The 12664-nt window shown below is 40.9% G+C and overlaps 1 protein-coding gene across 2 annotated transcripts; it reads right to left on the bottom strand.

Moving 5' to 3' along the window:
* Positions 1–3729: 3729 nt before the first annotated feature.
* On the bottom strand, positions 3730–12315 carry Lig4 (DNA ligase 4). Of its 2 annotated transcripts, none has more exons than XM_006253477.5 (2): positions 12098–12315; positions 3730–8395 (listed from the first exon to the last, which is right to left on the bottom strand). In XM_006253477.5, the coding sequence occupies exon 2, from the start codon at positions 8364–8366 to the stop codon at positions 5631–5633; it is 2736 nt and encodes a 911-aa protein (XP_006253539.1). In that variant the 5' UTR covers positions 8367–8395; positions 12098–12315; the 3' UTR covers positions 3730–5630. The 2 variants fall into 2 exon arrangements, with proteins under 2 accessions (XP_006253539.1, NP_001099565.1); NM_001106095.1 differs by having other exon boundaries at positions 5457–8395; positions 11966–12218.
* Positions 12316–12664: the final 349 nt, after the last annotated feature.

The following is a 12664-nucleotide window of genomic DNA, read 5'->3' as shown; positions in this document are numbered from 1 at the left end:
CACCCTTTTAACTGTGCTGTTGTTTTGTTTTGTTAAGTTTGTGTATTACCCAGAGTTCTCTAGAGTAATGGAATTTATAGAATGAATCTCTCTGTATTATAAAAAACAGGTTTATTCATTAGAATGACTTATAGGCTAATGCAAAATTGGCTGTTTATGGGTTGAAGGTTCAATAATTCAGTAGCTGTTCAGTTCCCAAGGCTGGATTTTATCAGGAGCCTGCGCAGCATCAGTTCTCTCTGGAAGGCAGGGGTGGGAAGCATTGGTGGTTCTCAAGATAAAAATTTAGTTTTGCCAGGACTAAAATGTTGCTTACTTTCTGTAATATTTACTTTCTGAACTCTATTCTGGGGCCAGAAACTGGTGTGTGTGTGTGTGTGTGTGTGTGTGTGTGTGTGTGTGTGTGTGTGTGTCTGTGTTTAGGGGGTGTTTAGTAAAGAGACCCTTTTCTACTGTTGTTCTTAGTCCTTCTACTCTCCCCGGATTATAGATCACACATTTGCCCGAGCATCTTTTCATTCCAAAAGTTCACAGCAAGTTTAAGACACTGCTTCAAACCATAAAGCATTACAGCAGAAGTGTTGACAGGTGTTTCCATCAGGACTAGTACCTAACAAAACATTTATAATTTATCTTCTGGATCTACAAGTTCTTTATAACTTTAAAGCAATACTTTTCATAAATCAATACAGTTTTGCCAAAAGGCAAAGCATCTGCCTTGTTTCCCATTCATCTTGAAGTTTTGTATAGGTAAATCACCCAGTATTTTATTTTGTCTTTGCACTTACAATGAATTGTCCATTCACAATTTACAAACTTTAGTCATCAGATAATGGTTACACGGCTAGCCTAGAAGGGATGTTTTCCCTGACCATAACTTTCTTATCCTGCTTTCTTATCGTAGTGCAATTAGCCCATGACACATGAAGGTTTACAAAACATCAATTGCAGCTTTCATACTACAGAAGGCTCAACATCACTTGTATAAATTTAGGAATTCTATAGAATCGTTATAAGGAATTATGAATCATTTGTCTACATAGTATTACTAAAAGGTAGATCTTCATTGATCTGTAGGAAATTTGCTAAATAGGGTGGCCTAATGCCCAGTAATCATCAGACTATGTAATGATGACGGGACAGGAATATCACCAAGAACCAATCCTGAAATGAGCTCTCTGAAAGCCCTGCAATTCAGAGTTTACTCATCACATACACAAGGCCATCTCCACAAAGACACTTGTTTGTTTTTACCTCTCCTAGATGGCTTCAGACAGGATTTCTCAGCTGCTCCTCAGTATATGCTGGAATCCCAAAGAAGTAGGCTCCGATGCCAGTGAAGAAACAGACTTGCAGCCAGAGTGAGGGCAAGCAGGCAACCAGAGAGGGAACATGCATCCTTCCTCCATGTCCTTTATATAGGCTTATAGGAGAAAAGTGTGGTCCAGATTAAATGTAGATCTTCCCACCTCAAAGGATCTGGATTAAAAATATATCCTCACACCTCAAAGATCCAAATTAAAAGTAGGTCTTTCCACTTCAAATGATTTAATTAAGCAAAAACCCCTCACAGGTGTGCGCTGCTTATTTGGGGTTAATTCACTAAGATAGAGTGAAGTTGACAACCAAAATGGCCATCGCAGTTGGAAATAAATAAAAATATCCTCTGAATCATATTTCCTTGAGATGGGGTCTCTCTTTGTTTGCTGGCCAGGAAGCTGGAGTGATCCTTTTGTCTCTGTTCCTCTCAGTACTGGGGTTATAGGCATGAACAACCATTCCCAGATTTTGTAGAAGCCAGGGATTGATAATTTAGGCCTTCATGCTTGAGCAAGCAGCCCTACCCACTGAGCCATCTCCCAGCCGCATGGGTTACGATTGCGACCCATGGAAATGCTGTTCTACCACCTCCTCTGATGGACCTTCCTGTGTTCTGAACCACGGTAACTTGTGGTTTTTCATCTGCAGGTGAGCAAGGTTTCTCTACGCATTCAGAATTGAAGTATTAGAGTTGAATGTTTGAATTCCACACATCTCTTATATGAGTTGCTTTAAAAAAGCCATATACACTATTTTGCTTTCTGAAATTTTTGTTTTGCTTTCTATGTTCCTGACTCCACATTTCCTCTTATCTATATTTCCTCCTTGTATCATTTCTGATTACTCTTCAAATGCCTTCCCTACGTATGGGTACTGTCCTGGAAAGGTCTCCATCCCCTTAGCCAACAGCATGGAGTCTCAAACATGGCAGGTGGTTCCCCAGTTTGATAACTGCCTTTCCCTAGCAACTAGAACCATTCCTAGAGCTCAGGAAGAACTCTTGGTTTTGAGAGCTTAAATAAAAGGGAAAGACCAGCCAATCAAAAATGGGTGGTAGGTGATTTGTCAAGGAAAGTTAGGATCCTAATTGTAAGGATCTTGCACATGTGATTTACCTCTAAACCCATCCAATTTCATGCACCAGACATTGAGTGAGCAGCCTTTTGCCTGCTAGCCATATCCCAATAGCCTAAAACATAAGTAAAATATACTTGTCTCGTGTAACCAATACAATCCACATTTACAGAATGGAATTAAAGGCCTTTAAAAAATGGCCCTAAGTTGCACCTTCACACACAAATGTGAGCATTTTATAAATATTTCCACGTAGATTTGTATCCCTTCTGGTTTTATGAATTCACTTCCTCTTGCTATGAAAGTTCATCTACAACACCACACTGTTGAAATTCTACTTCTCTTCTTAAATATACTCAGTTGGATTAATCGATTCTACTGGGAGGGACCCGAGTAGGAGGCACGTAAACACTAGAGGTCATATGATAATGCTAGATGCTGTGATTCTGCCCGTTCTGGGGAGATAGTTCCATGTCCTGTTACAATGCTAGAGTTGGTGACAGAACCAAGACAGAATCGAGGACTGCCAGACCCCATCTCCTGTGCTCTTCTCTTAGCTCTATGACAGCTTTCTGGGGCAATTCCAAGTATGTGCCACTCAGTAAAGAGTTGCTGGATCCCTAGGTCTGTTCTCAAGATCCCAGGCAAAAAGCACAAGTATGATGAAGCTCTCTGACTTTCAGTGAAAGAGCCCCTAGCCTGAGGAAATAACATTTTTCTTTGGCAGTGGTAGGCCATGAGGACAATGCAGTCAATGGTTGAGCTCCTAGTGAATGCATCTGCGGAAAGAACTTGGTCTGGGAGGATTAAAGTCAAATGTACAGCGTTTCAGTGTATTTATTCCAGAAAGTGCTGTGGCTGACTGTCACTAAAAGCAAACAAACCAGCAGCATCCATCTTGGTGAAAGGAAATAAGCCAGCAGGCACTTTTCCCTAGGACAATGTCTAGGGAGGATCTTGAGACTTCCAATTTACTAATCAAGGTAATCCCTCACAGGGTTTCCTAGAAGAGTGACTCATGGCTGATTCTAGATCCTGCGAAGATGACAATATTAACCATCACAAGAGGCCAATCAGACTTCACCTGGTGGTACTGTGAAAAACAAAAAATAAAAAATAAAAACCGCAGAGTGATATTTAAAGCCAGAGACAGAACACCCTCAGTCAGGCAGGGAACAACCAAATCAACAAACATGAAGAGAAACTGACAAATGTATTTCACTAGTGTTTCTCAACACTCAGCAATTGTCTCATTAAACAGTCACTCTGAGTCAGCCTTCCCAGACTAAGTGTAGCACGGTTCTCCAAAGTAACAGAATGGACAAGAGAATTCCATGTATTGCAAAGGGATTTATTAGACTGAAGTACAAAAGTGTTTCACAGAGTCCAAAAATGGCCACCTCATACTGGAGACTGATTATAGTAGTCGTTTAGTCCATGAAGGCGGATGTCTCTGAGGAATCCTGGACTGCTGGTTTTCAACCTACATGTTTCTGTCTTCCATGACCAGAAGGTGCCACTCACTTAAGGTGTCTTCTGACTTTAAAAACCCCTAAAGAGAATGCCCAGCAGCTTGTGTTTTAGTTGATTCCAGGTGCATTCAAACTGACAACCAAGATTACCCATAACAAATGTACACAGACCAGGTAAAAGATTTATCAGGACAGGAGAAGGAAAATGTGAATGGAGTACAAGGAGCTAATTTAAATGCTGCAAAAGGCACATTAGGTGCATTCAGTGGAGTGCTGTGCCGCAGTGAAAACCGATGAGGTACTTTTGTGGCCTGCAAGTATTCTCACAACTTAATAAGAAAATAAGGAAAACACAGTAAGCTTTAGTATTGTTACCCCAAACAATGGCTTTATGAGTCCTTTACCATGGGTACCCTGAGTATTACCTTTAAGTAGGAAAATTATAAACTTTTAATTCATATACATTTAAATTATAAAGTTACAAATCTTCAACTATACTTGTGCTTTGAGACATGTCTCTCTGAACACAAAGCAGTACACACTTAAATCATTAAAGCTCGCTTGGTAATGTGAAACCCAAAGGATCCAGGAGGAGCTGTGACTAAAGCTCGTCTGTAGGTATACCAAGACAAGAGCAATGGCTGTCTTCTACAGTCTCGGTACTTGGGAGGTTAGAGGTGCAATACTGTAAATTCACAGTCATCCTGGACACCGCCTCACACAAGGACACAAAGTGTAATGACATTATTAAATCTGATTAAAAGAATTATGATGAATCGTTTTAAAATAAAAAGAACATAAATAATGTTGGTATTACATTAAATATTTAATAATTTTATTTAAGTTACAATAATCACAAACATCTCAATTGCTTTAAAAAGAAGTCTAATTACTTAAATAGTTTATACCCACTACTTCAGGCCCCACATCCCTCCATGTCAGTGCTGCCATGGAAGAATAATTCTGAACAGATCTAATACATACATCACTGTGACTTCAACACAATCATAAAAGCCATCTCTAAAAGCGACAGCACCTAGTCTCTAATGAAATTGACAACAGGTTCATTGTATGGACAGCTACTCAATGGCTCATCAAAGGAGACAAGTTCTGTCAACATTGTTAATACTGGAGTGCAAATTCACGCAGAAAACTTCCCCATGAAACGTATCTTCAAAAAAAAAAAATTCTTAGCTAACTTATACTTGTAAGGATTTTTTTTTAAATAAAATTAATTAACATCTAAAGTGTTTGGTGTTTAGATGATTATCTCTCAACTTTCCCCATATTATCAAAGCACATTTGGCAAACCTTAAAAACTTATTAAAATATTTCATGCTTATAGGGGGCATTTGAGACCTCAAATAAAAAGGCTTATTCTTATAAGTCTAATTGTAACAATTTTGGTATAAGCCTTTTATTAGCTAAAAACTTTAATCTTTAACTCTGGGAAATTCTATTTAGAAAGTCAATAGCAGCAACGGTTCTAAAAGGTTCCAAATATACTTTCCTTAATATCCAAGTCAAAATTCTAGCTTCAACATGAATACCACACAAGCACCTCTTCAAGTTGTCATTGTATGTCAATTGTAAGTTATGTTGGGAAAAGGGTTTTTTTGGCTTTGGCCTATTCAGTTTCCTTTCTACTTGAAAAGTATTGCCTTCTGGTAACTAATCCTTTTGAAGTATTAGGAGATAAAATGAAGGCCACTGGCTATTCCATCATCACTGCCTGCTGTTGTCTGACACGGTTAACATTTTCCTCTAAAGCAAATACAGGTTTTCTTCCTGCAGTTCACACTTGTCTACTGAATCGATCACCCAACGTTCCTGCAGGATTTTAAACTTTTTCTTAAGCGTTCTTCTGAACGTTTTAAAGTCACTGACTCGTCTCTGATCTTCCCCGATGATTACGTGAGACACCCCTTCAGATAAGCGGGAAACCACCTTTGCTCCACGAAACCGCAGCTCAAGTGCTGTAACACCTAACCTTGTGGCTTCGATTTTGGAACTTAAGTCATTAATAACAGCATACAAGTCCAAATAAACGGTGTAGTGTCGAAACATACTGAGAGGAGAGTGATCCCAGGAATAACGACATTCTAGGTCAGCAATCACAGGGGCCATTTCTTCAGGAGTCTGCTGCTCACTGGGTTTAATTCTTAAAAACACTTCTTTCAATTGATCCAAATCTGCATCAACGAAATAGCTATCACCATAGCAGTCATATTCACGGGCAAAATGCTGCTTTGTTGATGGGCACATGTGAATCATAAAGCGGGGTTGCCATGGCACACATGTTTTTGTTTTAAAACACTCTAAAAGCCACTCGGGCTTGACAACATCATGCCTATCTGAAGAGATGATGTTTCTGACCCTAATGTTCTCAGAACCTGCAATCACACAGTATGTATCTGGGCCTGGATTCTGGACTATATAACCACCAAATTCTGCAATTTTGTTCTCTAGGTCAGGCTTTGGATAACCATCTAATCCACTCATGACACAAAACTCAACATCTTCAAATACATTAGAAACTTTGTTTATGTTAGAAAGGTTAGGCGCTTTTAGGTGTTCAATGATTCCAATGGTTTTCTTCGTCTTAGAGATGGGTTTCCGCCTTTTTTCTCTGGGTTCGTCATCGTCACCTATGTGAAGGTGTTTTGTGGCAAGCTTCCCAGATGCTTTCCCCCTCAGCTGCTCCAGGTCATCCAGCGTCATACAGTCATGCCACTCTTTGTCATCTCTGATCTTCTCGATGCGTGGGAAGCGCAAGGTAGAGCCAGTCTTGTACATGTCACTGGGGACGATCTCTGCCGCCTTGATCTGAACGATGACAGAGTTCTGGGGTTCAATGTACACTTCTGGCTTCTCTGTGCCACACAAAATACAGCTTGGTGGAGATTTTCTTTGGAAAGGCTTCCAGTATTTTGCCAATTTCAAGCCCAGGTCATAGAGTTCTTTCATCGTGTAACCCGACCCAACACGGCACAGAGTGTGGAACACAGATGGCTTGTCACCAGGAGGTGGTGTCTCTGCCACTGCACACAGAAAGTGAGACATCATGCCACCTCGAGAACCTTTACCCCAGTAGCCCCCAACAATTAAGAGGTCTAATTCATCCATCAATCCAGTGACATACTCTGGTTTAATCTTTAGCCACCCTTCACCTCTTTTGTCTGGCTTGTAAATGGACAGAGGGTGTTTAACCATGATCCCCTCTTCTCTCTTGTCTATGGCATCATTTAATGCATCCACTACTTCCTGCTTTGTCTGAGCTTGAGTTTTCTGCACTATCTCTATTCGACCTTGTATGGGTGTGAAAGTGCTACTAAGGATATCATACCTCTTCCTGAGAGTCTCACGCCCTAGCTTCTTATTATTAACCATCAGCACATCGAAAACACAGTAGCATGTCTGTAGGTCAGAATCTTCGACCATCCTTTTGATATCAAACTTGACCCCCTTCTGCATGAAAGTCTGTGTCGTTGGGTTGTAGGCCATCATCTCGCCATCAAGGATGCACACTTGCACATCTGTCTTGAATGCGTTGTGAATAAACGGGGTGAGAGAGCCTTCCTGTGGAGATTCGCCGAACTGATCGGTGTAGTTGTAACCATTTCTGGAGAAGTACCGGTACAGGGCGCCATCCTTGTGCATCTGCATGCGCTCGCCATCGAGCTTAGTTTCGATGTAGAAACTCTGCTGCTTCATGTCCTTCTCCACACGCTCCACATCTGCTACAGCAGCTAGCATTGGCCTAAAGGCAGAGAACAAAGTGATGGAGATGTCGCTGAGCCCTACGGAGGGGTCATGTAGCTGCCTACAGACCTTTTCCAGATCTGTGGTGACATTGTGCAACTCGACTGCATCATTGTGGAAGATGGACAATATCGTGTGCTGACTGACACCAAGCTTTAAGTCCTTAATAATCATGCGAATCAGCCACTTTTGCTCGAGTGCTGAACACTGGGTTATTAACTGAAGAAGGCTCTTTTTCACTAGATCTTTTCTTTTGCCAGAGTTATTGCTGGCAACTAAGTCTAAGAGTTCATTCACCTTCTGTATGGTTAAGCTTCCTTTCTGTAAGCACCTTGGCTTCAAAACAAAGTATGCAATCGTGGCAAAGTCCCCAGCATCTGAGCGAGCTCCACTGGGGGTTCGGTAATTCAGGAGCTTCTGGGCATCCTTGCCTTCTCTTGGTAAATTGAGCAATTCGATGTAAAGCTTAGCCAGCATGGTTTCTTTGATTCCGTAAGCCATCCTCTCTCTCTCTAGCTGAGGGAGAATAAGTCTCATTGCTGGGTAAAAAGAGTCCGGAACATCCTTCTTGTTCTTATGAAGGGCATCATGAAATTTTCTCCAAGAATCCAGAAACTCCTTGAAGTGCCTGATTTTTTCTGCACGGTCTTTACCTTTCTGTATTCGTTCTAAGGTGGAGCACAAGTCTGCAAAGGGGACATGAGCTGCGACAGTTCGTGAGGCTTGTGAGGAAGCCATAGAAACGACAACAAATCCTCCGGTTTTAACTGGTAAAGCAAAGAGAGGGTCACTTTAAGTGGCAGTTGAGATTCATCAATATTTAAAACAATGAGCTTATAGAAGTGATTTAGGCCATAATAACTATTAAGTTTACTTAATAACAACAGATCAATGCAATAAACAGATAAATTTCCATTTCATCCTGACCAACCCTTCCTATTGAGTCTCAGCTTCAGTTCCTGTGACTGAATACATCAATTCATCAATTTACCTTACATGCTGACATTCAATGGTATTCTAATCAACTTACCTTACATGCTAACATTCGATGGTATTCTAATCAATTTACCTTACATGCTAACATTCGATGGTATTCTAATCAACTTACCTTACATGCTGACATTCTATGGTATTCTAATCAACTTACCTTACATGCTAACATTCGATGGTATTCTAATCAACTTACCTTACATGCTAACATTCGATGGTATTCTAATCAATTTACCTTACATGCTAACATTCGATGGTATTCTAATCAACTTACCTTACATGCTAACATTCGATGGTATTCTAATCAACTTACCTTACATGCTAACATTCGATGGTATTCTAATCAATTTACCTTACATGCTAACATTCGATGGTATTCTAATCAACTTACCTTACATGCTAACATTCGATGGTATTCTAATCAACTTACCTTACATGCTAACATTCGATGGTATTCTAATCAATTTACCTTACATGCTAACATTCAATGGTATTCTAATCAATTTACCTGACATGCTAACATTCAATGGTATTCTAATCAATTTACCTTATATGCTAACATTCGATGGAATTCTAATCAACTTACCTTACATGCTAACATTTGATGGCATTCTAATCAATTTACCTGACATGCTAACATTTGATGGCATTCTAATCAATTTACCTTACATGCTAACATTCGATGGTATTTCAATCAACTTACCTTACATGCTAACATTCGATGGCATTCTAATCAACTTACCTTACATGCTAACATTCGATGGCATTCTAATCAATTTACCTTACATGCTAACATTCAATGGTATTCTAATCAATTTACCTTACATGCTAACATTCGATGGTATTCTAATCAATTTACCTTACATGCTAACATTCGATGGTATTCTAATCAATTTACCTGACATGCTAACATTCGATGGCATTCTAATCAACTTACCTTACATGCTGACATTCAATGGTATTCTAATCAATTTACCTTACATGCTAACATTCGATGGTATTTCAATCAACTTACCTTACATGCTGACATTTGATGGCATTCTAATCAATTTACCTTACATGCTAACATTCGATGGTATTTCAATCAACTTACCTTACATGCTAACATTCGATGGCATTCTAATCAACTTACCTTACATGCTGACATTTGATGGTATTCTAATCAATTTACCTTACATGCTAACATTCGATGGCACTCTAATCAACTTACCTTACATGCTGACATTTGATGGCATTCTAATCAATTTACCTGACATGCTAACATTCGATGGCACTCTAATCAACTTACCTGACATGCTGACATTTGATGGTATTCTAATCAATTTACCTTACATGCTAACATTCGATGGCACTCTAATCAACTTACCTTACATGCTGACATTTGATGGCATTCTAATCAATTTACCTGACATGCTAACATTCGATGGCACTCTAATCAACTTACCTTACATGCTGACATTTGATGGCATTCTAATCAATTTACCTGACATGCTAACATTCGATGGCACTCTAATCAACTTACCTTACATGCTGACATTTGATGGCATTCTAATCAACTTACCTGACATGCTGACATTTGATGGTATTCCATCTACTGACTGTTTAGCACAGAATACAAAAGCATTATTTTTAGTGATGAAAGTCAAATCTGATATGGCACATTTCCCTTCTGGGTTTCCAAGTGAAGTCTGTTTATGTTTCTCGTACAATTACACTGCACCAGGACAAACCAACTGCCGTCAGTCAGTGATCTTAACAAATCACTTGCTCACTGAAATGGAACCGGTTCCTTGGGCATTCTGAGACCTGAGACCTGAATCACAGCTGATAATAACAAACAGTAGCCATCCTTCTCTTCCAGCCCAATAGAGAGCAGGTCCACATTTACCTTCTTTCCTTCACTGCTGTGACAGGTCTCTCTGCCAGTCAAACCTCAACTGGAAATCTCCCAAAGCAGCCTTGTTTTTATTTTATCAGTTACACACATATTAATTTATCATTTTTTGTTCATATCTTTCTGCCTGTTATCTCCCAAATATTCAGTGGCTACGGATGAGCCAGGCCGTATGCTCTAGTCAATAGGTATGCTTTTGCAATATTTACGACAGCATAGATAAAGTAAACAATGGGCACAAAGAGAGCAAATTATGATAAAGAAATCAAAGAAATAATTTGTATAGGATCTAGAATGTTCCTTAACATGGGTTACCACAAGCAGCGTGAAATCTGTTTGAAGTTTTAAACATCTCTGTAAGATCTACCGGGATGTTATATCAGTTACCTTCATATGGCTTAAACTTCATAACAGTCAAGCAAGTATTCTAAAAATGATTTCAAGTGAAATGCCTGTTGCAGGAAAAACAGTCAATGCTTTGTTCTGTGACTTCAGACAACAACATCTGGCCAGGCAGCGTAGCTTATGAAACCCCTCATGCTCTACTTCCCTACTTCACGAAGAAAAGTCTCACATCAAGTGGCAATTTGTGCTTTCCACGGTGAAATCTAGTTCACGTTTGTTTATGGAAGGGAGAGGGTCAGGGCTGGGCTGGTTAAACAAGACACCAGCAAAGTGGGCTGCACGCCCTGGAATTGATTCACAGCATTAGTAGTTCATGGGGGAAAACACAAACATCACTTCTCAGTCTTATTTCTGACTGAGGGAACACAGCTAGCTCAGCAGGTCAGATGGAAAGAAGCCCCCCTGGCACTGTGTCTTCTGACATATGTAACAGATACTTGGTTAACTGCTTCCGTTATTGAAGCTGGTTTGCATAACTGACTGTGCCAGCCACCTGGTTCCTTCAAGTGGGTACACGGTGGTGCATACTACTACAGTTGTAATTTCTGTTCAAAGACTGTAGAATGAAGTATACTAAGAAATACTCTCTGAATGTTCCAATATAGGCATAACTGTAGAATACATATAGTCTCGAACTTTTTTCTCAACAAACTGGAGCAAAGGATTCAAGATGCATTTGTAATAATAGTGTATTCTAGGCGACGGTGTGAATACATATGCATCTCAAAACAAGTATAAACACAGAAAACCAAGGATTCGAATTTCTATAGAGCACGCAAATTTTGTTCAACGCAAATGCAGGAGTTAACTATTTGAATTTCTGCTGCTGTGGCTGCTCTCCGGTTTTATTTTGTTTTATTTTTGCACTCAGAGGTTTGATAGTCTGCTTTCCATTCGCAATAAAACAATTATCGCTGGCAGGCTTCAGGTGCTTAAGTCCAAACACACTCTTAAACATTTTAACTCGTGGTAAAGTCGATTATCACAGGCTTTCAAAAGCGCTCAACGGGGTAAGCCTGCGTACCTGTTACATTAGTGCTTTGCTTACCTAAGCAACCTGTAAATCCCAGTCCAGCCGAAGGAAGCTGGAGGAGTGCGGCCGTCCTAGGTAGCTAGGCGGCAGAGGGAGGCTTCACTTTCAGAATGTACACAACTAATTATCAGAACAAGATTTCCTCACCCGGTGGCTGCCACCTGAAACGAGTCCGCAGCGAGCCGGCTGCACCGCGGAAGGCGTCGCCCCACGAGAAGCTCCGGGGTGGTGACGCTAGGACCTGACAGCCCGCCACACGACTTGCCTAGGCAGCCTCCCGAGAAGTCGCCCACTTTCATTCCGACCGGAAAACGTCACCGTCGGAGGCCAAACCCGCGTTTCCGCCAGCTGTTTATTGCGCAGGCGCAGTGGAGGCCAGAGAGCCTGGAGGCGTTTAAAGGCGCAGACGAGGCAAAGGCGGGACAAGGGCGGGGCCAGAGGGCGGAGCAGGGGCGGGCCGACGCGGCGGCTCAGTGCGCCTGCGCAGCGCCCCTCCACGGTCTCTGCCGAAAGCTAAGGAGGTTCGGTCCCACGCCGCTGGATGTCACTGTTGAGCCGAACTTGAGGAACTTGGAGCGTGGGTTGTTCTGCCCCGACTTGATTGATTTTTTAAAGACTTCCAGGACAAAAGAGAATCCTCCCTCCTAAAAAGACTCCAGAAAGACTTTTGCAAAATCATCTGAGGTCCAGTGTTCTTCGTAGCGTTTTCACTGT

The sequence above is a fragment of the Rattus norvegicus genome, chromosome 16 (assembly GCF_036323735.1).
Source record: "Rattus norvegicus strain BN/NHsdMcwi chromosome 16, GRCr8, whole genome shotgun sequence".
In the NCBI taxonomy this organism is placed as follows: Eukaryota; Metazoa; Chordata; class Mammalia; order Rodentia; family Muridae; genus Rattus; species Rattus norvegicus.
This window is presented reverse-complemented; position numbering and strand designations above follow the sequence as displayed.

Bases quoted from the DNA above. Each gene is read 5' to 3' on its own strand.
- Lig4 (XM_006253477.5), bottom strand. From the start codon at position 8,366: ATGGCTTCCTCACAAGCCTCACGAACTGTCGCAGCTCATGTCCCCTTT.